The following is a 26540-nucleotide window of genomic DNA, read 5'->3' as shown; positions in this document are numbered from 1 at the left end:
TTTCCCCCATGCCAAATTCCCTTTGGTAAAACCTAAACTCTGTTTTTTAAATTTTGTCTCTGTTTCCTCTTTCCCCTTTCCTCACTGTATCTTTGCATATGGGAAAAAGATGGGTGCAGTGAGAATTAGGCAAGAATGAAAAAAATTAGATAAATGAACTGGATCATTTCTGTACAGAGCCTTTTTTATTTGGAACTAAGTAGCATTGTGTCAGCATTACTGTGACACTGTAATCACTTGCACCACCCATGCTAATCCTGAGGATGATTGCAAACCCCTTTTTGTAGGTGGTATAAGCTGCTTTTTATAGTTTGGAGGAATCCACATTTTCCAGACAGTGTATGCAAGTATTGGTCCTCCATCCTTTGAATACAGCCACCTATCTGCCAAAGCAACAACAAAATGTTCCAAGTTTATGGATGCTAAATTTTTCCCAATGTAGTATAAGTACACAAATTCTGTCAAAAAGATGTTTGGCTTGAATGAGTTTTTGTATAGCTTTAAGAAAAAATAAAATTGTGGCCACCATTGGGTTTGGGCAGTGAATTACAAAGAATTCCTCTGTTACAATGTACTGCTTGGCAGAATTGGTTGCTTTGCTTCTAGCTTTCTTAAAATACTACCAAATCAGTAGTTATCACCACAAATATTTGTTTCTATAAATATACTTCTTTACAAATATGTAAATATTATCAACTTCACTTAACCATAGTAGTTGATGATAATAATAGCGAGTTAAGAAGAAATAAAGTTGGCCAAATAATAGTTGTTCTGGAGAAATTCAGCCACTCTTGTTGGTCATCAAGTTCAGTATGTTGTGCATTTTGATCCCATTTGTCCAAAGTATTTTAAGTATAAATGCTGGGTGTAAAGAGATTTCTGAAAGCGATAATCAAACAGTGATTTAGTCCCCAAATAATTCCAAAACTTGCTTGAAAGAGAGTGTTGGCATTCAGAAAGTTCAAGTTAGCATGTACCTAATGAGAATGTTCATATATATACACACGCGCGCCGCGCGCACACACACATTTGCTCATGGGAGGCAAAATTTAATATTTGTGATACACTTGAACGAAAAATTGCTTATTTGGAGAACTTCTGCAAAATAAAGTACATTGCCCTTTTCTTAGCCCAATTTAGCCTTAGTCTGGGCAGTTTGTATTAGGAACTGTGAAATGTGGTTCCTGTCGCGGCAGGAGGAGTGCACTGACCTCTGTGCCAGGCCATGCCTTCCAATTCTATGTTACTAAAAAGTAGAAAAACTTAAATCCAGACTAAATCCTTCCTCTTTTTCCCCCTCTTACTCCTCAGATCCTAAGTGTGGGCAGGAAGTTCAAGAGACAAAACCATGGAGTTACTTTAATCTTTTCACTCGGATTGTTGGGGGAAGCCAGGTGAAACAAGGCTCACATCCATGGCAGGTTTGCACAAGCAAATGCGGTTTTATCTTTAGAACAAGTCTTGACTTTTCATAGAAATGACAAAAGAAGATAAAAGGAATACTTAGTGCTTACTACCACTTTTGGTGTATTGTGTAGCTCTACCCTGCTTTTACGAAAAGCAGTGAAGCGGGCAGAGAGGACATGGAACCTGTCCTGCTCCCTAATAAACCTTTGCTTATCATTTCTTATTTTGTTTATCATTATTTATGAAAGAGCATCTGTAGATTAGTCCATTGTAAAGAGGCATGGATGAAACTACTCAAAAATAGGATGCTGAAGGACTCCACCTCCAGCCCCTGACTGTTGTCAGGCGTCATGGATTTGCAATGCTCCCGGTGACCTGCAAAGGAAAAATTCCCAACTGACTAGTAACCTTTACAGCGTGCGGAGTACCTCAGTGATTTGGCATTTATTTCATGTATGTTGCTTTTATCCAGGTACCAAGTCACAGCTGAGGGGAACAGCAAGGTCTAAGATCTCTTAGACTCAAGGACTGTAAGAATGCCATGAAAGTGTGTTTGACTGAAATGCAGTGTGTACTTTAGCTGTGTGAATCTTCAGAGAGTGCCTGCATGTGCTCTCTCCTTTTGTCCTCAAATGCCATCAGAGCAGATTTTCTTTATTTGACATGCCTTCTTTACGTGATGCAGGTTTCCTTGAAACGAAGGCAAAAGCATTTCTGTGGAGGCACCATTGTTTCTGCTCAGTGGGTGGTCACGGCAGCTCACTGCATCTTAGACAGGTATGAATGTGGTGTTTCAGGAGCAGGCTGCAGGTGCAGAAAAACATTGATTATAAAAGTGTGTGTGCGCTGTAGCATCTCTTACTTACAGATGCTACCCTTTCATTTGTAACCAATATTTTTCGTATTTTAACAGAAAGGGAGAAACCCCAAAACTTTTGAATATCTCAAAAATAATTAAGAATAAAATAATCCTACAGGGATTGGTGGAGACTGATTTTTTTGGAAGTGTAGGTAAAAATCTGTATCTAACTATAATTATCAGTTGACCGCAATTATTTTCTTTAGTGGTAACAGCTAGCAGAGTATATGCAATGAAGTGGCAAATGGATAGAATATTGACCTCTTGCATGCTGATGATGTCCAGCCTTAGTGCTAAAAAAAAATAAATTAAAAAATGGTCTGTGAATGTTGTATGGAAGGTTTCAGTCCTGATTCTGTGGTGGCTTCGCTGAGGTTCTAATTCCCTTATAATTAATGCTGAATCTTTGTACTAATGGATCACCTGAAATTATAAGCTTGGTCTGTATCTGGCATTGTATATGATCACATCTTGGTCAAATTAGCCACTAACTGCAGAGTTTATATTAACTACAGAAGGACAGGCAATATTTAAATCAGCATAAAGCCTCCTGACACAAAAGGAGTTCTTCAAGTCTGGTGAATAAATTTGAAGCAGAATAAAAAGTTTATAAAGATTGCTTTAGTGTTTCCTTGCTGCACATCTGATCTGATATTAGGAGCTAGGATTCGCTGTGTTTGTAAAGTATAAACTGAGAACACTAGACAAGAAGCCTTATTTTTTCTGTGCTTTCCTATGTCCAAATCTTCTCTCCTCCTTCAAAAAGCAGTGTGACTGAACATTTTTAAACACAGTAAGATGACCTGGCTCCTTAGTGGACCACCAAATGACAGTCAGGAGTGTAGCTAAATGATCTTTCTTCTCAGTCCTTTTCATGTCCCAGTTTCTACTGCAGGGCATGCTCTGACTCTTGCTGATTGTACATATTAATTCTTCTAAAATCTGAAGATGAAAGGTATTAAGTGTCAGTAGTAGTAACTTTTCCATTTAAAAACAACTATATTTTTTCCTTTCATTTTTAAGATTTGGTAGCTCAACTTCTATTTTTCTATTCTACAGGAATGTACTCCAGTACTTGAATGTCACTGCAGGAAAGCATGATTTGAGGATCAGGGAGAATGGCGAGCAGACGCTTCCTGTTAAGTACGTCATTAAGCATCCCAACTTTGACCCCAGAAGGCCGATGAACTATGACATTGCCCTTCTGAAGCTGGATGGAGCCTTCAACTTCAGTAAGGCCATAGTTATCTGTGATCTTTTTCAGTGGGGAAGGTAAGGCCTTTGTTTCTCCCAGATGCTGTGAAAAGTCTTGAAACTCAGTTTAAATCCGTTTCCCAGCTCTCAGATTATACCACTAAAAATCCCCAGAGTATTTTGTGTCTAAAGTATTTAATATACAAGAAGTTAGTCAGAAAAATGTATCAGTTGAATTAAACGATCTTCTTCAGACTTAATACTCCCTTGAAGAAAAACTTATTGCTCTTTGTATACAGGAGACTAAAATCTAAACAAATAGGTGGTTTTATTTTTTTATCTAAGGTGTAGGTGGAGATTTTTGCCTGTGGTGAACAGTAAAGCTAAGCAAAGGCAGACCAGAGCTCACAGTGTACCACAGTACTGCTGTTCGTCCTCTTTTCCCTCCCTGCAGGCTGCAGAAGGGAGCATGGGATTATCTTCAGTCCTGGCAGAGTGGTCCTTCTGGGGGCTGGAAGGGGAAGAGGAGGGGAGGACAGCTGTTGCTCCCCTCTTTCCTGACCTGTGAGCCAGCCATTTCTCAGCTGTACGCTGACTTTGTTTTACGGTCAGGTTTTCTGGAAGACTCATTCACATCAGTTTTACATAATATTGAGGTGGATAGGAGAGTCCACCTGACACTTTTTCTCTTCAAAGGCTTCAACTCTCATCACTAGGTTGCTCTTTCTTTGCCACCACAAAGGTGAGCAGCTGCTTTTCCTGATGGCAGTTTAGTTCATGACAGCGGCTAAGTTTAAGCCAAATGGCAAGGTGTCGTGGTTTGGCCTCAGCCAGCAACAGAGAACCACTCAGCCGCTCGCACGACTCCCACAGCCGTGGGAAAAAATCAGCAGAAAAGGGCAAAACTCGTGGGTTGAAATATTATAATTTAGCAGAACAGACAAAGGGAAAAAGAAAGAAAAGAAAGAAAGAAAAACAATAACACCGGTAAAGGAATACAAGAACGCGATTACAGTACCGCCGCGAAGCGCACCGACCGGACCCGCACCGCCGTGACCCGCCCCCGAGTGGCGACTGACTCCCCCGCCCCGGCTAGCTCCTTTTATAGCGGGGCATGGGTCACGTGGTATGGAATACGTGCCTCCCCTGCCGGCTCCTTGGAAATTAACCCCATCCTTGCCGGAACCAGGACACAAGGCCTGGGATGAAGCTTGTGATGCTCCTGACTTTCCATTCCAAAACACTACAAAGTGGTGGCACAGATAAATGGTCAAATGCCAGATTAATTTTTCAGATGCCACAAAAATAACAATACTTCTTAGTTTTTAAAAAAGCTGACTGAGAGAAGAAGCTTTTTGGTCATGGTCTTTCAAATACTAATCAATAAAATTCATGTCCATGTGTGGCAGGTCCATCAGTTTTGCCAGCATGTCTTCCTGATCCAGGTGAAAAGTTTGAAGCAGGATATATCTGCACTGCTTGTGGCTGGGGCCGTCTAAGTGAAAGTAAGCCACTTGAATTGTTCTTTGACATTCAGGTTTTTCAGTGTCTTATTTCTGAAGATAAGAGCTTGATTGCATAGGTCGTAGACAGACCAGAAAAAAACATCAACTGGTCATAAGAACTGTAATCTCAAAATGGGATCTTTGCTAGCTTCTGTGCCTACTGTGAATTACCTCAAAATGCATTGCTACAATACGTAGGCCTGTGTTTCAATTTGGAAACATTTTTAAACGTTTTATTCAAGTAAAACTGCTTACGTACACAAAACTGGAGGTTTATCTGACCATAAACCAGCTTGAAGCAAGTTTACGACACTTTTTTTTTTTTTATGGTGTATTAGCAGTGACATTAAATTCACCTTTCAGCATTTCTTATGAACAATTTTTTCTGTGTTTCAGATGGAGTACTCCCTCAGGTCTTATATGAAGTCAATCTACCAATCCTAAACAGTAAGGAGTGTTCAAGAGCATTATCAACTTTAAAGAAACCCATCCAAGGTGACACTATAATGTGTGCAGGATTTCCAGACGGAGGAAAAGATGCCTGCCAGGTCAGGCCCTTGGGTACTTACAAGTGTTTCTCAGAAGCTCACGGCCCTGTGTGTCTGAGTGAATAAATACACTGCAAAAATGCCATATTTGGAGGCTTTTTATTTTGACATGTGAACTCTTTCAGAGGTTCTCTATGAGGCAATGCACTTAATCACATCATTCCTAAAATTATGGTATGAGTTGTATGACAGGTTCCTGAGAGCAGTTTTGCAGTGTATCCCAGTGCAATAATGTTTAGGGCTTTCTAACTTCAGAACACTTGATAAATTAATTATTTGATGTTGCTAAGATCCTAAGGAGGAAAGTAGAAAGTATTGCCTTGGATTACAGGAAGGAAAGGAAGTGAGATAAAGGTTAAGTGATTATTCCTTGTCATGTGGGTAAAATAATAAAAAAAAAAAGCTCTTCACTCCTTTTTGCGTGCTAAAACACAACAGGTGTGTACCCACAAGGGAGTTAGTCTCTCTCTCCTCTTCTTGATGATCTTGACTAAACACAAGAAAAAAGGAAGAAAGGAAGTGTCTGTCTTCACAGTTGGTTTTGGTTTGGTTTTTTTTTTTTTTTTTAAATTGCTGTTCCCTATGTTGCATGTTTGTTAGCATGGCACAAAAGAAAACTCAATAAACTCTTTAAGGCTTGCTCAGTGGTATGCACCCACTTTTGTAAGCTGTGGGTTGTGGGCTTTTGCTTGTTTTTTACAGGGAGACTCAGGAGGCCCTCTTTTGTGCCGACGTAAGCACGGTGCCTGGACTCTTGCTGGTGTGATCTCTTGGGGGATGGGATGTGCTCGTGGCTGGATAAGTAATGAGAAAAAGAAACATTATGACAGAGGATCTCCAGGAATATTCACAGACCTCAGTGCAGTGCTTTCCTGGATTCAAGAGAACATGGGTGCTGGTACTGAGTCTCCACAGTAATGTGTCCCTCACTTTTGACAACTCTTCTGTCTCATAATGAGATTTCATTTAATTTTATCTTTTTCAAGATATAGCACTTACATTTTCCTCATTTTTCCTGGCAAAGCACTATAGCATTTCACAATGCCTTTAAGTGTATGGTACTAATTGGCAGTTGCCAAAAAATAATTGAGAGCATTGTAAGTGTTTGCTTCTCTTCTGCTTTGCCTCCTACTTGGACTATATGTGTGTGTGTATATATGTATTTGTATTTTTTTTAGTACTTTAGGAATGGTCCTTTTATCCAGCTAGCCAGTTAGCCTGCTATTTTTGTTTTTAAGTGGAAATTCACCAGTTGAAAGTGTCTGAAATTCCACATGCACCTGGAAGTCACTTGTCATTTTTCTCAGCTAAAACGTGTTGGATCAAACATTTGACTACATGGGGAAAAGTGAAGCTCTCAGAAGTGGTTTTGCTTACTCACCCAAAAGGCTGCACGTGGCCTTTGTGCAGGGGAACAGCATGAAAATTTTCCATCACTTCCAAAGTCATGGAGCTGGAGATATAAATGACAGTCTGTCCAGGGGTGAACTTCACTCAGAGCATTAAGAAACTGAATTAATATTTCTTCCAGTTTGGGCTATTTTTGTTTGAAAGTATCGGAGATTGTGTTAAAATTTACGCAGAGAACTGAAAAACTGAGGAGGGGTGTTTAAGAGGTTTTGCTAATCAATGATAAGAAAAAAATTTGCAAGGGAAAAAAAAACAATTAAACTTTCTCATTAGAAACCAACTTCAACTGGTGATTGAAAAAAGAAACCCTCATAATATTGGATAAAAATGAAAAGGGTTTAGCTTCTGAAAAATATTTTTCTTTTCAATTTAAAAACAAAAAAGAGAGACAAAGGTTTCTTTACTAAAAGTTTACTAGTTGGCCTATTTTATTATCAGGAAAAAATAATATGATTAACTATTGTGGTAATTAAAGTGTGTTGGTTCCAGTGAACAGAAAAGGAGATCTGGTAGATAAAGTGAAAACACAGTTCTCAATTGCATTGCACTAGCTTTTTTATACTGCCACACTGGTGCAAAAGATCTTAACTGTAATTGCTGTCAGGGTTAGTTTCTCTGTGTCCCTGATGGATGCTAGCAGTTGGATTCTGCTACCCTTACCTGAAATGTATAGTATTTACTTAACAAGTATGTAGAAAGAGAGTACTGTGCTGCTCAGACTGAGCAGTGGCCTATCAATGTATGTGTATTCTAGAAGTAGCTACTTAAGGATTGTTTATTCCAAAGTCAGCATTGCCTGAACTTGCAATTTTGTTTTAATTCTAAGCCTGGTTTATTGTAGGCACTATGTCCCCAGGAAGCATTTGAATTTGTCTCAGTGCTAGCTGTATAAAATTACCATTTCACACATATAAAAATGAAACCCACATTGTGAATATGAATCTGCAGTAATTTATGCTTCTTTTTCCACCCCCTTCCCTAACCCTCCTTTATTAGATCTGAAAATTAAAAGCTCCGCAGGTGAGTACAGTTTTTTTTCTAGTGTCTTCTATCTGTGTTAGAGCACTAAAAGACCCCCAAAATAGCTTGATATATAATTTATGAAGGAAGATATGAAACGTGAAGAAGCTCGACTCATCAAAGCACTTTTAAATGTATACTTTTTTCCTCCTGATTCAGTAAAAAAAATTACTTATGTAGGGTTGTACTTATGTACTGGTGACTTCAAAAAGGAATTTTCCTTAAGACAGCTACATATATAAAGCCATATTTTTATTGAAATGCAAATAAAATTAATGGGAAAAATGTAGAACAGAACCTCAAGCTATGTATGAAATCTAGTTAGTGAAGTTGATTATGTTTAAAACTATGGATTCTAAATAGAAAGTATGAAGTAAATTAGTAGTACTTTGCGCAGTCTGTGATGAATCTATCTGCTTGTCTGATGTCTATTTCTATGAATAAAATGCAACCTCCTCTCCCTCCCCAAAACCTAACCTGGAACGTAAGATGTTATAAAATGGAAGTCTTACTTTGCTTCTGCCATGTTTATGTTCTTGTTGGACACTCTGTTCATCTAGGTACAAGTTTATGTAAAGATGCTAGAAACAACTCTTGTGAACTAGATCTTAAAATTTTAATTTTTGCAATCTAGAGTGAGATTTTTCAGATGATAAACGAGCTTGGGTACACAGTCAGTTTGTATAGACTTCCTGTGGCCAGTGAGAATTGGGTATTTAAGTGCTGTTTGTGTATTTTTGAAGTCTTTTACTGGTTTTCCTAGGACACTTCTGGTAAGATAATCTTATAAGTACACGACTCCTTAAATTTGTTTTCATATACATAGTTGTTTATAAATGTCTTACTGACTTACCTTGCAAGCAGAAGGAAACACAAGAGGAGGTAATTTTTGTAAGGAATTGTGTTTCTAGTGACACTCCTCTGGAGAGAAAAGCTTCTGCTTCTTCTATTGAAGTGTCTCTAATACTATATTGTGCTGTTGCAAAAGTCTCCTGCTGTAACATAGCTAAGGACATTATTACAAATGGGCTGCAATGAACACTTTTCTTATGTCCTGAAGTATGCATTTTTCCTCCCTGAAAAATATTTCTATTGAAATCCTCATTTAACAAATAGTTTCTTTAAGGTAAAAAGCAAGCACTGCCATTTGTACAATAAAACATGATACCGTGTTGGCAGTGCTTCGTTTTTGCTCCCAAATTACATGTTTTAAAATTGACTTACCATAATTCCAACTAAGAGAGAAAAGGGAGAAGACCCAGCATCAGTTTGCCAGCAGAACAAGGTACAGCTGAGCAATCTTGAGTCTCACAGTATTCTCTAGATGTTTGAGCTTTTTGGTGGAACAGATGATTGCATATGTGTCAAACCTGATTCCTTCTATGTTTTAACTCTACCATGCAGCATTTTGTAGCATTCAGGATGGCAAACTCCCTGGCAGCGAGGGAGAATTACATTTTCCTGGAAATCCCAAACAGTTCTATCAAAACCACCAGTAAGTAGACAAAACACGATCTTTCCCCAGAAACTATTCCCTGTACCACTGTAGTTGGTTTTTTGTTGCAGTTTTGTGAAGGGGAACTAATTTGTTGTTCCAGACTGTGTGTGTGGACTCTATTTGTACCAGAAGGGAATTATATATTGCTTCATTTTTCCCACTTTGATATAGAGCCAGAAACATTTTGTGACTATGATTCTTTATCAGTCTATTCAAAAGACGACAGGCTTGTTGGTGAGTTGCCACCCACTTACTCTTTGAAATAATCTGTCAGTGTGCTCTTTCCTTCTAATGGCAAGTACACCCAATGAGGACATTGTGTTTGGTTATGTGTTACTTACGTTTTCATGATGAATACGTTGTGACATATGATCTAAAATAAAAGACAAGTGTGGGAGGAGAAAAGAATGGAAAATGCCTGGTAGGGAACTGTGTCAGCATACGACTTTCTGGTGTCAAGAATTTTCAGGTTTTATTAGTGTGCATCTGTTTGGGCTAATGGGTTAATAAGGAATGTAGAGGAATGAATAGGCAATTTCCTTTTCACCCTAAAATTTTTGTAGCTAAGTACTAATAAGGGTACATGCAAGTTTTCTCAAGTGGCTAAAGACTTTAAACAGTGATTATTCTCTAATATTTTATTTCAGGGAAATTCTGTGGAGAAGATCTTCCATTACCTATTTTGATTGGCTCCAATAGTGTAAGGCTGAAATTTGTTTCTGACAACAAGGATTACAGAACTGGTTTTTCCATGACCTACAAAGCTCTTACACCAGGCATCCTTCCTGGTAAGTCTAAGTCTAGTAATATACCTGTCTGCACTCTTGGGTGGTGACCTGAAAAAAACTTTCAGGAGAAAATAAATCAGAGGAAACTCTTATGGTATTTCTATGTGGATGATGTTACGAACAAGGTAAGTGTGGTTAGGCTGCTGTGGGACATTGTGGAGAAACTGGAAAGCCAGAAAGAGTAGGATACATGCTGTTGAGGGAAGCTCTCCTTTAACTTTGCCTCTCCTCCATCCGTTTTATATAGGATCTAATTTCGTTCCCTTCTTCCAGAGTGTTTTAAAACTCAATTAATAAGATTAGTCAAATGAGCTGAATTTCCAGATGAAAGCTGCTTTGCTAGTCCCAAGCGTGCTTTCCTGGAGTGGCCCTGAGGGAGGCAGCTAATGCTACGATTCGTGGAGAGTTGCTTTCAGTTTTGCTGTGCAGAGCAGTTCACCATCATTAGGGAGCAGGCTCAGGGGCTGTCTGCTGGGTCTGGACAATCCAGTTATAGACAAACACCTGTTATTCCTGTTTCTGCAGCTTTTTCCCCATTAGTTTCTTTCCTTGGCAGAGTGTAGGGATGAATCCCCTCTGAGGGCCCTTGCCACTGCATAGCCCATCAGGAAGACGCCCTCTTGTTGTGTTTTATGTCTCCACTTCTGTCTCCAAAGAAAGCTGGCAAATGTTCTGACGTACCCATGTCCTGCTCTTTGATCACTCCACACAGGTACACAGGTACCTGTGCCTGCAGCGCACTGCCTGTAGCCAAAGGGGAATGCTGTAGTCATGGGTTGAATTGCTCTTCTGCCAGAGAACAGATTAAAAATTTTCTTTGCATCTTTTTCAAACAGAAGGATTTGGCTTGTTGCTTTTGTCCTGTTCTCTCTCTCAGCTGTGTGAAAGCACCACAAGAGTCTTTCTGGATTTTTTTTTTTTTTTTTTTTTTTTGTGAATGATTTAATAGGAAGTCACAGTGCCTCCATTTTTGTTTTCCTGGATTTCCAGATTCTGGCTGTGAGTCCTTAGCTGTCCTTTTTGAAGAGGGAGTGTTACAAAGTATGCACTATCCAGAGCTCTACAGCAACATGGCAGACTGTCAGTGGATTATTTGTGCACCAAAGGACCATGTTATCAAGGTATAATATAAGCCCTTCTTGTGTCTACACAATGGAAGTGGGCACCATTGAATTATAAGAAATCATGCATTTAAAGACAAGTAAGATCAAGCAACATTAGCTTGACTAATGCTGCTGGATGCAGTTAAGAAAAATAACTTTCCATTGCAAAAGCCAGATAGGTTTTGTTTTCTCCTTTAGGTTACAGTAAAATAGGATTTCCTGGTTTAAATTTTATCATGACAGATTCCTCTAGCAAATGTAATATGCTTTGTATCACCTGTGAGAGGTCTGAATGTCACAGAAACCAAACCCTAAAGGAATCACTGAGAATACTGAAGACCCTATTACAGATCTTTGAATTTGTTCTGCATGAATTTAACAAGGTTCACTTCTTCATTTTTTATTTAAGCTTACATACCAGTTTTTTGAAGTAGAAGAGAGTGAAGATTGCTCTTATGATGCTGTGACTGTGTATGAAGATGTGGGAAAAGAGGAGGAAATTGGTTTGACTTTTAATTTTTGATCTATTTTGGGGATTACCTATTTCTTTCATGACTTTCACTAGCCCTGTTTTACAGTCTAAAATCAAGTTCACCCCTAGAGTCTCAGGTGATGTTATAGGTACTAGTTTCAGTACTTTGAAAAATACTTGCAGGTATTGCTGCTTCTGTTGCGCTTACAGAGGCAAAACCACATTGAACAGAAGTTTTGTGTATTTAAATTCTGTATGAAAGGCACTTTTGAATTCATGTAAATGAAGGAAAGGACATAACACAATAGTTTGTTCTTATAGTAATGATGAGACACAGAAAGCGCCCAAGAGGTCTCCTTTTCAGAGTCCAGTTGTTCTTCACTCTGGCTGAGCATTCATCTAATTCTTGCTACCTTGCTGGAGATTCCCCTGGCTTATATGGAATGAGAAGAAGACCTGTCCCAATCAACTGATTTCAGAATTGCTTGATGCTGGTGCTTAGATTAGCGCTAGCAGCTGCTAGAGTTGAAACACTAACAAGGAGAGATCAAGTTTCCAGTGTGTTTTATGTGTAATGGCAACCTATGACCATGAGTGCTGCAGTAGTGTCTTGTGAAATAATGCAGGAGTCTGCTTGTTCTTATGAGATGATTACTGAACAAGGACAGACTGACAGGAATAATAGAAGAGTCCTTCAGCCTCAGTCTGCTTATCTCTTCTCTTGTGCATAGTTATTTAGAGCTGGAATACACGGAATGTTGGGTACCCAATTTTGAAAGAGATAAGGATGAAAAAGTACATGATAATCTGCAGTGAAATTTTGCTTTCTCATTTTTAGCTAAGTCTTGCGGATTTGCCCTACCGGCACCTGTTCTAAGCTCTTCTGCTATGATGCTGATTGTGTTTCACTCTGATGAAACAGAGACCTTTGGAGGATTCAGAGCTACAATCTCTTTTATTCACATTACAGGTAATAGAAGTAGCTTGGGAGACTGCGTCTTCGGGGCAGCACAAAGGTCTCTTCAGTGAATCTGGCTCTTCAGAGTTAGTTTGCTCTAGGAGATTCTCATCTAAAAAATTGTTTCAGTGAAAAAACTGTATTGTGAACCTATTGAGGCATTAAACAAAGGGCGTATTGAGTGGGTGAAGAGAAACAATTAATTTCCCCAAAGCCTCGGAGTTTTGTTTTCTGTAAGAGTATTTTGGTGCATTTTAAGTGCCACTTTACAACCACGTGAAGATGTAATAGCACAGACGTCTACTGTAGAAATCTATTTCTTCTGCAAAAATTGTAGTAAGGGAAATAAAAGTGATTTTGTAATAAAAATATCACTCAATTGATGTGCCTGCTTAACACATTTACTGTTTTCATTTGCTAGATTTAGATACTTTGGATTCAACTAGTGAAGAAGTATATGAAGGTATGGATAGAACTGAAGAAGAAATACAGGTTACAACAGGTAAGCCAACCTGAATTATATTTTCTTCATGGGAATAGGGAGTACCTTTTGGACTGTAATTGCAATGTTTTTTTTCTCCAAATATTTAATGGATGCAGTCTGAATTGCCCCAGAATTTTTCATTAAGATATTTTGAGGAAATTAAAAGATGAATAGTAACACTTCTGTGCTTTGGCTTTAGAATAGCAGAACTTAATTTTTCTTGTTTCCTTTGTCTTTTTAAGTCATTTACAGCAATGCAATGACATTATTTCAGCTCGTATGTTAGTTTACACCTACTTGCTTTGGTGAAAATAATTGCAGAGTGCAGGGTAGTTGAAAATAACAGCCAGCATTTTAGAACTTCCCTTTTCCCCTCCAGTACTTTATGGAGACTGGGAATGAGTGCTGAGGGAGCTGGGGGAAGTCATTGTTGGGCTGCTCTCCATCATCTTTGAAAGGTCCTGGAGAACAGGTGAGGTGCCTGAGGACTGGAGAAAAGCCAATGTCACTCCAGTCTTCAAAAAGGGCAAGAAGGATGACCCGGGAAACTACAGGCCGGTCAGCCTCACCTCCATCCCTGGAAAGATGATGGAACAGCTTGTTCTGGGTGTCATCTCGAAGCACCTACAAGAAAAGAAGGTTATCAGAAGTAGTCAACACAGATTCACCAAGGGGAAGTCATGCCTGACTAATCTGATAGCCTTCTATGATGGGGTGACTGGATGGCTGGATGAGGGAGGGCAGTGGACATTGTCCACCTTGACTTCAGCCAGGCTTTCGACACTGTCTTCCACATCATCCTCATAGGCAAGCTTAGGAAGTGTGGGTTAGATGAATGGACAGTGGGTTGGATTGAGAACTGGCTGACAGATAGAGCTCAGAGGGTTATGGTTTGTGGTGCAGAGTCTAGTTGGAGGTCAGTAACGAGTGGTGTCCTTCAGGGGTCAGTACTGGGTCCAGTCCCGTTCAATATATTTATCAATGACATGGATGAAGGGATAGAGTGTACCATCAGAAAGTTTGCTGATGACATGAAACTGGGAGGAGCGGCTGACACGGCAGAAGGCTCTGCTGCCTTACAACGTGACCTGGCCAGGCTGGAGAGTTGGGCAGAGAGAAACCTTATGAAATCCAACAAGGGCAAGTGTAGGGTACTGCACTTGGGGAGGAATAACCCCATGCATCAGTACAGGTTGGGGGCTCACCTCCTTGAGAGCAGCTCTGTGGAAAGGGACGAGGGAGTCCTGGTGGACAACAGGATGACCCTGAGCCAGCAATGTGCCCTGGTGGCCAAGCAGGCGAATGGCATCCTGGGGGCATCAAGAAGAGTGTGGCCAGCAGGTTGAGGGAGCTCATCCTCCCCCTCTACTCTACCCTGGTGAGGCCGCATCTGGAGTACTGTGTCCAGTTCTGGGCTCTCCAGTTCAAGAAAGACAGGGATCTGCTGGAGAGGGTCCAGCAAAGAGCTACAAAGATGATTAGAGGATTAGAACATCTCTCCTACGAGGAAAGGCTGAGGGACTTGGGTCTTTTTAGTCTAGAGAAAAGAAGATTGAGGGGGGATCTTATTAATGCTTTCAAATACTTAAAGGAAGAGTGCCAGGGAGATGGGAACAGTCTTTTTTCAATGGTGCCCAGTGATAGGACAAGCACTAACGGGCACAAACTTGAACATAGGAAGTTCCATCTTAACATGAGGAGGAACTTCTTTACTTTGAGGGTGGCAGAGCACTGGAACAGGTTGCCTAGAGAAGTTGTGGAGTCTCCCACTCTGGAGACATTCAAAACCTGCCTGGACACCATCCTGTGCAACTTGCTGTAGGTGACCCTGCTCTGGCAGGGGGGTTGGACTAGATGATCTCCAGAGGTCCCTTCCAACCCTGACCATTCTGTGATTCTGTGATCTTGGTGAAGCTCTGTTTTTGCTAAGATCATCTCCTCATGCTATAGCTAAACATTTGGATCCTTTGTAATGAGAGAAGTTGAAAGATTTAGCAAAAAAAGGGAAGGGGGAAGCCTGAGAAAGTTGTGGGGTAGCTATTAAACGGGCTGTTCTTTGCTTCTCCAAATCTTAACCGCTTAAGACTTCTAGAGATATCGGTGCTTTCTGTTTCAGGTGATATTTGTGGAATGCCTTCGAATCAGCCCAGGTTCATCTTCAGTAGGATAGTTGGAGGTGAAGAAGCTGTACCGTACTCATGGCCTTGGCAGGTCAGTGTACAAATTTCAGATGAGCATATCTGTGGAGGAGCAATTCTTGCCAAAGAATGGGTTGTCACAGCTGCTCACTGCTTTAATTCTAAGTAAGTACACTGGGATGAACCCTTCCCTGGGAACATCTATAATTGTATGGTGCATCTCTGCCAGTGTGCAGGGTGGCTGGCACAATTTTGGTTGCCACCTACTTGCAGCTCACAATGGCATAGGATTCTTTTGCTCCACACACATGTACTAGGATTAGAGTGGCTACTAAGTAAATAGCCTACTTCTATAGGCTTGGTTTTCATTCAGATAAATTTTCAGAAGAGATGACAAAATACTAAGTCCTCTGTCATCTGCCACTTACTCTTAGGTAACTTCATTGTGTTTGGGTCATTTACAGAGCATGTTTTCATCCAGCTAGAGTCAACCTATCCAAAAATGAAAAAAATTATTGAATTTGTGTAGATTTTGGAGGACATATGGGAGGCTTTTGTGTACAGGGTTGATGCCATTCCCTTATTAAGAACCTATCAGTCTGTTAAATCAGATTACATGGAGATTTTTCTGTCTTTAGTGAGAGGATAAAGGATAAGAGACTAAAGGATAGTCTGTGTGACTTTCAGACTCTTTAAAATACTTTCTAAAATGCAGTTTGTTTATTAACCTCTTAGGCTGAACACTACCTATTTTGAAGTTCAAATTAATTCCAAGTACATTAATTTAAAATTTACATACATTGGGTCATTAAACTATTTTTTTTAAATCTTCCCAGGATTGCTGATAATTAGGTATTCTGGCCTGTTTCCAAATAAAGTTGCAATTACTTGAAAATGCAAGTAAGCTTTCAAAAGCCCCGAATGCCAAAGATGCTTATACGTCTATATTCTCCATTTCTTTGATTCTTTTCCCCACCCCCACAAAACTGGGGATCTGAAATGCAAGTGCTGCTTCCAATTTTGGAATTCAGCTTCTAAGTTTCTAAATATTAGTTTGCAAAATGTTATGTCAGGAGCATTGTTGCTTGTGTTGAAGGTACTGCTTTAAGAGCCATACTAAGGAGGAATTCTCTATTGTACATTGCCATCGTATCAGAATTTGCATGCATAGCTTAATGATTCTACACAACTAATTTCATCAGGGAGTTATGAAAGATTTTCAGGCACTAAGAGGGTTTGGTTAAGAAATCAAAGAGTGAAATGAAATGTTTCTGTTGCATTTCCTTATGTCTCTTGATAGGTAGTAATGTTTTAGAGGTCACCCTTTTTTTCATTAAGAAAGTAGGGACTAGCACTGTCCCTGGATGGCGTGGACCATTCAGGCCTTGTGTTCTGCATCAGGCACCTTCCATCCTTATAAAAGTGACCTTTAAGTGACCTTTCAGTTTGCTATCTGTTTGAGAGATCCTACTGCCTCATCATGAGAATATTTCATGCTTCCTAGAAGACAACGGGAAGATTTCCGTAGGTTTGTATGGGAGTATGGACCTCAGGAGTTGCTGTTGTACCAGCCTGAGAACGTACTTACTCTCTTTTTTTTTCTCTAGGGAACTATACAGAGACTTATGGATGGTGGTAACAGGGCTTCATGATCTTACAGAGCAAGAATACAGACAGGTGCCATAAGTTTTGCTTAATAATAAAATATAAATCAATCTTGCAAAATAGTTTTTAGTGTAAATGCATCTCCCAAATTGTTCATGATGCATCTAACAGCCTGCATGCTGACCTTAATCTGCATTTACACAACAGTTTTTGTGTGACTCTCAAAGAAATTGTATCAACACAGACCTGTGCCTTCACCAGTAATGAACTCCAAAGCTCAGTATTCTGCAGGAGGTGAGGGTGAGGAGTTTATTGTCTCTAAATACCCTGGTGACTATTACTAAGACAGAAATAATTGAGGCACAACTTTCCACTTTGCTCAGACTGGATAAATGTTTTTCCAAGACCCTCTTCCTGCACTTGCTAGATGGAGTTTCCTGATGTTCCCTGATCTGTGTCCAAGAGGCATAATTTTTACTTGTTAATATAAGAAAGCTGGTAACTTCAGAAGCTGCTTTTAAATGTTTCCTCCTCTTAAGGCATCTTGCATGTGGCCTGAAAAGTTGTAAAATCAATGTTACTTAAAGACTCAAATTCCCAAGTCATTCAGAAAATGTCAATGTCCTTGCTTTCCTAGAAAAGATCAGTAAAGCGGTATATCATACATCCAAGTTTTAATAAGACCACTATGGACTTTGATATCGCCTTATTGCAACTGGCTGAGCCCTTAGAATTCAACCACTACGTGCGCCCCGTGTGCCTCCCTGCCAAGGACGAGGCAGTTCAGCCCTCAAGGGTGTGCGTTGTCACAGGATGGGGTGCCCATGAAGAAGGTACGCAGTCTTTGCCATTTTGAATGTAGCTGTGTTTTTAAATACCATGTTGTGTTGTAACATTCATTCTGCCTCTACATTAGTTTCTGGAGAACAGACCTATTTAAAAGTTTTCACTTTTGCAAGCTCAGCTAGACATGCAGGGAAATGGGGGGGAGGGGGGAATAAATCAGATAATTTAGACTGAGACCATTTGAAAAGGGGAGGAGTAAAGCTTCTTTCTGGAATCACTAATTTATGCCTGTACTGCTTTCTGAGATGTCTTTTACTTCAAGACAGAGAAAAGGGGAAAAAACTGCATCAGCTGGAAGTCCCCATCCTGGTGCTTGACACGTGTCAGAGCTATTACATAAATCTTCCCAGTAAAGTGACCCAGAGGATGATCTGTGCTGGATTCCCTCTGGAAGAAGGCATGGACTCATGCGCAGTAAGTTGTGCACATCACCTTTGCCTGCTGACACCTGGGGTATGGCTAGATGGGTTCTGAAGAGGGGAGTGTTAAAACCTTGGTAAGAACTGTTTTCCTGCAAACTGGCAGTAATTGATTTACTATGAAAGACTCCTTAATAGTAGAATTTTAATTACTTGCACTGCAAAAAGAGGTACTTCCCTTGAACAAAGGTTATTTCTTTCTCTGCCTTTTAAAAACAGAAACCTCCAAACACATGAGCAGCTGAGACCTCTCCTAGCTGAACTTATCTTTTAAAAACATAAGGACTGACGTTAACTCATAACAAGATTCCTTTGTCCTTGTGCAGGGTGATTCTGGTGGCCCATTAGTTTGTCCTTCAGAAGATAACTCAGGATTTTACACCCTTCATGGAATCACTAGCTGGGGCTTAGGATGTGGAAGGAAGAGCTACCCAGGAGTATACACAAATGTCAGTGTCTTTGTTGATTGGATCAAGAAGAGTGTTAATAGTAGTGGTATGTATGAAAAAAAAACACAACGAAACAATTAAATGAATCCTTTTACTATTGCTAGAGGCTTAATTCGAGGTCTTTTTCCAGGGTGTCATTTTTATATTTGGGTGTCCAGCACTTCCTGCAGTCTTGGCTGTTTAAAATACCCCCAGCTGAATGCCCGGAAACAGACGAGTCTAAATCAGTAGTCACTCCTGAATATCTTATTTCTTCTGGATGTATTATTATTTCCTTCTCTGTTGCATTTCTTGTGTTGATGAATATGTTTTCCCTACTGCTGTTTTGCTGCTTTGTTTCTCAGGGTTGGTAGGAGGCATGAACTGACATGTGATGACAGCTGATTTCACTTTGGCAAGTTTACAGCCTGCCTTTGTTGATGATCTTTGCAAAATTTACCCTGTTTTATTTTTCTCCTTTTTGTAGATCTCCCCATTTTCATGGTGTGATCATCAAGAGACCAATTCTGATGGACCACATTGTAAAACACTTCCAAAGCACAAACGTCATTGAAAGCAAAATTTGGTGAGAGCATGTTAGTTCATGATTGGTGAACAGATTCCAAAGTAGCTGATACTTACACTGGTGAATTTACAGCTGATTTACCTGAATTGAGACTTTGGCTTTACACGTGTGTGCTTGGAGCAGACACATGTTACTTACAGGCTTCTGGCACTCTGTTAATCTATTTTAGAAGGAGAGAAAATAATCCACCATAAGCCAAGCATATCCTTGAATGCAGTACTGGAGAGCACAAAAATACTGCAGAAATGAGATTAAATAAGTGCCTGTGTAAAACAATTGAAGGGGCAGTCAGTCATCCTTCCATTAAGGTCAATGAGAGTGTTGCCTCTGGCAATGAGAGGACCTGGGCAGTGGCAGTAGTAGTGCATCACTAAGGAGCAGAAGAATATTAGTCATTAGTGATATGAATCAATCCAATTGCTGGGAAAAGGATATTTTTAATACAATTCCTGGTTTAACAAATTATGTGGTGTTTAAACAGATAGAAATGTTTGAAAAGACAAGTGTTACAGGCCAAGGCCCTTTGGAACCATGCAAGAACTGACAGCTATTCTTATTAATCTATACATCTAATTAAAGAGGTACTGTGTAATCCACACACTGCAAACTGAGCACACTTACTTGTAAACAGCAGTTTGTTTTATGCCAAAATGGCTGCTTACACAAGAAACTGTGATGACAGGCTCCTGTTAGCTGGGCAGACTGTTCTGTGCACAGTCTTAGTGTTTAGAAGCTCGATCAGTATGACAGTACAATAGGTAACACAAGTATAATCCTTCTTTGACTCAACAGTCCAGAAAATAACTAGAAAAGTAAGATATCTCATTTTGTTTCTGTTGATATTAATGGCAAAAATCTTGAGAGCTGTTTTCCATACATGCATTTGGTGTCAGTAACCCTACTTTTTTGATTACATTAGTTTAGAACTTTTGATTATTTTAAAGATAAAATTTTATTCTGTAGCTGGGGAAAAAAAAGTCTCTACTGTTATTCCCAAACAAATACAGTAAACATTTTTCACCAGTTTCTTCTCTTCACTGTAAAGTTTTAGGCAAAAACCCACAAAATATTCTGGAGTGTGAACTTTCTGTGAAACTGAAAATACTTTATAGCAGAAGGACTATGGACAAATTCAGATTAAATGTAAGGTACAGCTGTATTACATTATTGATAGAGTATGCTTGTTCTATCTTTGATAAGCTCTTGAAGAGGTCTTCAGAAAGCAATGGAGGGAAAATATCGTTTGTAATTTTTTCATTATGGAAGTCAATTAATGTTCAGTTATGGTAGAACTGTCGAATATTGCTATTAGCTAACCGTATCATTTAACTATGCTGGGAGCAGATGCGTCTAATCGCTTGGTTGCTATTCTGTTTTGCTTAACAGGAACAAGATGACTTAAAATACCTGTAAAGTTCTTATCTGCTTATTAATTTAATAGAAGGATATCAAGTGGGTGTGTTCAGAAAAATAAAAAGGTGGGAGGTGAACTACAGGTGGTATCAGCTGTGCTAGCCCTATTGAATGCGGTGGTTATATGCTGATAAATTGATATAGCTTAAAAAAATTCCTTTTATATATTAGGAGTGCTATCTTTGATAATTTGTATTTGATTTGATTTTTACGTAATTTTTTGCTTGACTCCATGATTGCAACCTTTTGTGTTTCTCTTGGCATGGTTTTACAAGTAGTCTAGTTTTGTGTTAGTTTGTTGTATCTTTTTAGTCTGTTGTAAACCGACTGTATATTTTCGCAATAATGTGAACTGTTTTGTGATGCAAATGAAATCTGACTTAAAAAAAATAAAAATTTACTTTCAATGGAATTCATGTAATGGAATTAGTTTTTACAAAATTTATATAAAGTCTGCTTTAATTCTTAACAGTTATTACAAAGCTTTTCTGAACCCTACAGTCAAAAGGTAGGATACTAGTAGCCTACCTGATTACTGAGGTAGGCTCAGGTTCCCTATGTGCTTCATGTCTGGATATAAACCTTCTTCTATTGGTATGTAAGTAAAAATATCTTCTTTAGCGTTATATGGAAGCAAATGAAGGCTCACTGCATTGTTCATTGACACTGTGCTAAATATTTAGAATACATGTCTATGTCCAAAAATATCTTGTTCTGACCTTTGGTTAACATCAATATCTTTGACCATAAGTCTTCCTGCTTAGTTCTGAAATGATAGTCCTGCTCTGCATGTGTGCGTGGGTGTGCATGCTGGGAGGCCAGCCGCATCACCAATGATGCACCTGGATAACCACTCCTGCAAAGGCTATTAGAGCATTTTTTTTAACTTTTGTTGGAAATGGGAGATCTTCATCAGCAAATAGAAACTGTATGGCCGTTGTTAAAGCATGTCTGGCAATAGTATAGAAGAGGAAGCAATTGTCTGAAATCTGGGTTCTGGCTATATAGCCTGACAAAACATGTTAAAAACATTGTTGATCTCTGACTCTGTGTCATTATGTCTTTAAATTCTTGATTTGTAATTCTTTTACTTTGCCATCTCCTCCTTTTCTAGCTTGGGACAGCATAGTGGCTTACTACATCATACTGCTCTCGGTTGCTTGCACTCTTGTGACCTCCTGGATGATGCCAGAGGCGCGATAGCACAGCAGCATCGTATCCTTCCTTAGATGTAGTCTGCCTGGAGGTATGCATGCCATGTATTTCCCACCTGATTCTCTTTTCAGAGTGAGTCTGCCCGAAAAGATCTGACAATCATAGTATTTAGGTGGTACTGCATAACTATATTCTCATGTGGTCTTCCGAGTTTTCTTCTCTTTTCCCCTAGCATTTTTTCCTTTGTACTTTTTGAGGACAAGTGGCACTCGGGCAGGATTTTTTCTCATTTAGGAATCCATTTACTGTCATGTATTGGATGCACAGAAAGGCTGTTACTTCTTCATCTGAAGTGACTAGACTTGGTTCTTTGCATGCTTTCAAGAGTGAATTGAGCAGTAATGCCAGAGGAATGGTGGATGTTGTATCTGCGTAAGACAAGTTAAAAAGAGGAAAGAATTGGGCTTAGTACTTTGAAGGAAAAAGAAAAGTTTTACGTAGACCAAACCCCTTCCTTTGGCTTAAAAGAAAGTAATCAGCAAAAATTGAAGGAGCATAAGGAATAGTTAATACAGAAAACAAGAAATACCTCTAAATGTTTCTCAAGCTCTACATAAATCCCTTACTTTGCCTTTCTTTTACTCAAGGCAAGGAAGAGCCCTGTTCTTGAGGGAAAATCAATAGTGCAATTCAGAGAACCACTGGTAATTGCATAGCTGTGCAATTATTAGTCATAGTAAAGTAGACAGAAAATGCTGTCTTGAAAATTAAAACAAAAAAAGGATAAACTCCTGTTTATCCTTCACTTATTCCTATTTATCCTTCGGGATAAATTCTGACTGAGAGATCTGAATGTTTCTTGTCTCTATGAATTTTTGTTCTGCTTTATTCTCCTTGAGCTTTGAGCCTTTTTCCCCATGAATATATGGTAGAACATTGATGAAAGCAAAATGCGTAAAAGTTGCCGTACCATTACCACCTTGTCAGAAAACAAGAAGTCGCAGCATCTCAGTGGGAGAATCTAGTTTCTTTAATCCTGGAGGATGGGTCGTCCAGCCTGGAGGTCCTGGGCTTGGTTACAATACTCTTGAGGATAGTCGCTCTATGTGACACTGATGGAAGGAGTTAATTTACTTCAGGAACAGGCTGTAATATGTAGCTCTGAGCCTCTCTGTTTTCAGCAGACTGCATAATAGAGTGTTGAGTTATACTTTGGTAGTGGTTCCCCTGCTTTTGAAGTCAGGGACGAAAGTTAATACTAACAAAAAAAAATAGAAGAGAGTGTGGTGGGGTATTAATTCTCTGGTCTTCCATAGCCAGGGTTTCAGTAGCACAGAAGAGTGAATGTAATTTTCTTTCAATCTTTTTACAAGTCACATGAAATACAAGCATTCCAAAAACTAATAAATCAGATTTATTATCTTTTTGTATCACCATCTACAGCTTGGCACAGTGTGACATTATTCCTGGCATTCCTTCCTTCTCCATAGGTTTCACAGAATCACAGAATGCTCAGGGTTGGAAGGGACCTCTGGAGATCATCTAGTCCAACCCCCAAGTTCATCAGTTTGGTTTTGTTCTGACAAAGAAGTGTCTGTGTGGTATGGGCATGCTTTTATTTTAAACTATTTTGAACCTTGTGGCATGGGCTTGGACTTCAGAGATTTGTATTTTCTTTTAACTGACTTTTGTGTGTGTCCCAAATTGTGTGCTCCAGTCTTACGCTCTGTAGAGAGAAAAATGATACTTAGTCTTTTGTGTTTTGGTTTTTTGTTTTAAAGCAATTTGAAGTCCATAGATACTAAATACTTTGTTAGTGCTGCTTGTCACAAAGTAAAATTTTAGCTCAGGAGACAGGGCAGAAATTAGGAAGTAATTTCACTAGCTGAAGTTCAGCTTTCTTGCCCCCACTTTCCTTAGTTCATTGGTCATTTGCCAGTCGTTTGTAACACAGACTGTGGCCTGTACATGCTGCCTGCAGAGAAAGTCACAAATATAAAGCCGAGCAATCAGCAGTGCCTCTTGCTGGCTGCACTGGCACGGTAACGCAGTCCTCGCCTGTAATATTGCTGCAGCCTTCATGGGCTTTTGTTACGGTTGTACCTATTGCAGTCTTGAGGGAGGATGTTTGCGTATGAAAATGAATGATGCTGCCTTTATCTGTGAAGCTTGTATTGTTAGATTATAAGGTTGCATGCTATTTCTGCCCAGAGGACTTCAACTTTTGCTATTTTACAGGACAGACCATGGCAAACTGGGACTGGACCAGAACTCCTGCAGCACTGTTTTCTGTTGCTGACCATGAAAGCAACGAGAATAGAGGTAGGAAAATGCAGGGGAGCAAAAAGGACTATAGCCAGTGAGCATCCACCCTGGGAACCGGCTTATGTGGCGGTTTCCATCCCACTGTTTTGTGCGAAGTGGGTCTGGTTGCTTGTGGTGGCCGGCGGTGTGAGTGGCGTGAGCAGGACCCGCTGTCCAAAACGGTCCCGCAGCTCTCCCCGTCAGCAACAGGTGAAATGCTCATAAACCACTAAGTACTCCTAAATGTGCCTTCAGCTTTACAAAATAGATACTTCAAAAAGGGCATTCGTTTTCTAGGGTAACCCGTTTCAGCCCGGGTTGTGAGAGGAGCAGGCGCTACACGCCTTGTGCAGAGATGCCCCGGACCCGCCTCCGCCGAGCCCCAGCTGAGCTCGGCGGGGCCGGGCCTGGCCGGGCCGGTTGCCGGCGGGGGCGGCGCGGGGCGGGGCGGGCAGAGGGCGCAGGTGGAGCGGTGTCTGCTCGCTGGGGAGCCGCGGGTGGCCACCATGGAGGCGCTTCTGGTGAGGAGCCGGGAGGGAGGCGGCCCGGGGCGTGGGGCTGGGTGGGAGCGTGGCGGGCTGTTCCCCTGACCGCCTTGCCCTTCTCCTCACAGGATGCCCCTGTGGCCGTCGCCGTGGCCGTGGTAGCTGCATCTGCCCTGCTGCTGCTGCTGCTCAGGGGGACGGGGCGGAGGGCGAGCGGCTTCGTCACCTTGCAGGACCCGCTCGCCAAATACCCGCTGCGGCTGGTGGACAAAGAGGTGACCGACCGCCCGGGGCGGCCTCTGGAGCGCCTGAACCCCCTCCCGCGTCCCGCCTCGGCGGGGGTCCTGCCGGCCTCTTTGGGGCTCATCGGCCGGGCGGGCGGGGGCGGTTGGTCCGTTGGAGGGGCCTGGGGGGCGGTTGGTCCGTTGGAGGGGCCTGAGGGGCGGTTGGTGTGTTGGCGGGGGGAGTGTCTGAGGGGCGGTTGATCCGTTATTCTGTTGGGGGTGTGAGGGGCTGTTGGTCTGTTGGCAGGGGGTGTCTATGGGGTGTTTGGTCCGTTATTCTGGTGAGGGTCTGAGGAGCGGTTGGCCCCAGGCTTCAGGGCCAGAGAAGTGCACAGAGCCCTCAAGGGGCGGCTGTGACTGCCACAGCCACGCTGCAGTGTTTGCCTAGCGTAGAGCAGGATTCTTAAAAGCATTTATACCTACACTGTGGTGTTACAGTTGTTTCAAGAGGAGGGTAGACTCGTTTCTTTGCACGTTTAAATCCTAGTTTAGAGCTGTGTTTCGCCCTTGGTTTCTGTCCAATGTGCATCAGTGAGAAGTAACCCCAACAGCCTGTGCCTCTGCACGCCGTGTCTTGCTGATCTTTGGCCACAAATTATGAAATGTGCTCGCTGGCCTTGGGCAATACAGGGTTTCCAGATTTTCTTTATGTAAAGGTGCTGCAGGGATTGCGCAGACAGGCAAAAGTCACTCCTTCTGGAATTAAAGAGGAAAAGACTGTTTCTAAAACTTCTGATTTATTTAAACTTTATTTTTCAAAGCCGTTTCTGCTTCCCTTCATAGTATTTGGCTTGCATGCTAACTAAAGCATAAAGTGTTGAGTAGAGTTTGAAATTCAAAGTAGTGGTGATGTTGATCTCATTCTGATTTTGTTTGCTTGGTTTTTTAGGAAATCAGTCACGATACTAAGAAATTCCGATTTGGGCTACCTTCACCAGATCATATATTAGGGTTACCTGTAGGTAAGTATCGAAAACACTTCGTTACATATATTTCTGGTTTCAGGATTTATAACTGTACTCATAGTTCTTGGACTTCTGACTGTTTGGGAATTTAAGCCTCAACAAAGCAAGGAGTTAAAGGCTGCATCTGAATGCTGCTGTGTCAGGAAGAAATGTCATATTTCCCAAAGCCTTGTATTTCTGTTTGGTTGTGTGCGCTTTGTCTGCTTGTGTTAAGTTGTGTGGTGGAGTTGAGAGCAAGAACAGTGAAACTCAGTTAACTAAGTTTGATGAAATTAATCAGCAGTCAGCATATAAGCAAGAACGGTACCTGTCAAAGCCTTTTCATATTTCTTATTTGCATTCTACTTCCATCTGGTGCACTCAGTTTATTGTCAACTGCCCTCATGCTTTTGGCAAATAGGGTCACACTTGTAAATGAGAGTGAGAACAACTCTTCTGCCTGGGAAACTTGTTAACTATTCTGTGCAGAACAAAGGCATAAATATAACTACTGTGTACATAGAAGGTGCTGAAATATTCAGAGCCTTTTCTGTGTATGCACTTACCTTTGGTTTACATAAATATGCGTACAACTTTGTCTTGCTTTCTGTAGCATGAAGTTTGTTTCAGACTAGGATTGGCACAGTCTTCTTTCCTGTAACCTGCAAAACTGATGGCATTGAACCT

General features: G+C 40.6%; 2 protein-coding genes across 3 annotated transcripts in view; both read left to right on the top strand.

Moving 5' to 3' along the window:
• Window positions 1-26540, top strand: part of CYB5R2 (cytochrome b5 reductase 2) — a 172291-nt gene that overhangs the window by 126192 nt on the left and 19559 nt on the right. For both annotated transcript variants that reach the window (XM_082485929.1, XM_082485930.1), the window contains exons 2-5: window positions 23418-23437; window positions 24075-24158; window positions 24754-24900; window positions 25799-25871. In XM_082485929.1, coding sequence (XP_082342055.1) covers window positions 24138-24158; window positions 24754-24900; window positions 25799-25871 — 241 coding nt within the window. In that variant the 5' untranslated portion in view covers window positions 23418-23437; window positions 24075-24137. The remainder of the gene's footprint in view (window positions 1-23417; window positions 23438-24074; window positions 24159-24753; window positions 24901-25798; window positions 25872-26540) is intronic.
• OVCH2 (ovochymase 2) lies at window positions 1943-21083 on the top strand. The gene is made up of 19 exons (XM_082485161.1): window positions 1943-2184; window positions 3326-3498; window positions 4870-4965; window positions 5362-5513; window positions 6216-6411; window positions 7920-7943; window positions 9348-9438; window positions 9542-9675; window positions 10089-10229; window positions 11220-11350; window positions 11742-11835; window positions 12643-12774; window positions 13184-13264; window positions 15363-15549; window positions 16992-17061; window positions 17627-17822; window positions 18098-18249; window positions 18581-18749; window positions 19170-21083. Exons 1-19 carry the CDS (start codon window positions 2015-2017, stop codon window positions 19190-19192), a joined length of 2412 nt encoding a protein of 803 aa, XP_082341287.1. The 5' UTR covers window positions 1943-2014; the 3' UTR covers window positions 19193-21083.

This window comes from Vanellus vanellus, assembly GCF_965231255.1.
Source record: "Vanellus vanellus genome assembly, chromosome: 6".
NCBI lineage: Eukaryota > Metazoa > Chordata > Aves > Charadriiformes > Charadriidae > Vanellus > Vanellus vanellus.
This window is presented reverse-complemented; position numbering and strand designations above follow the sequence as displayed.

What these genes read in the sequence shown, in the direction of transcription:
- OVCH2 (XM_082485161.1), top strand. Translation starts at nt 2,015, where the DNA reads ATGTGCTCTCTCCTTTTGTCCTCAAATGCCATCAGAGCAGATTTTCTT. An exon ending in GGGAAAAGAGGAGGAAATTG is followed by an intron (nt 11,836 to 12,642) that starts GTTTGACTTTTA and finishes TCTCATTTTTAG; the next exon opens with CTAAGTCTTGCGGATTTGCC. An exon ending in CAGAGCAAGAATACAGACAG is followed by an intron (nt 17,062 to 17,626) that starts GTGCCATAAGTT and finishes TTGCTTTCCTAG; the next exon opens with AAAAGATCAGTAAAGCGGTA.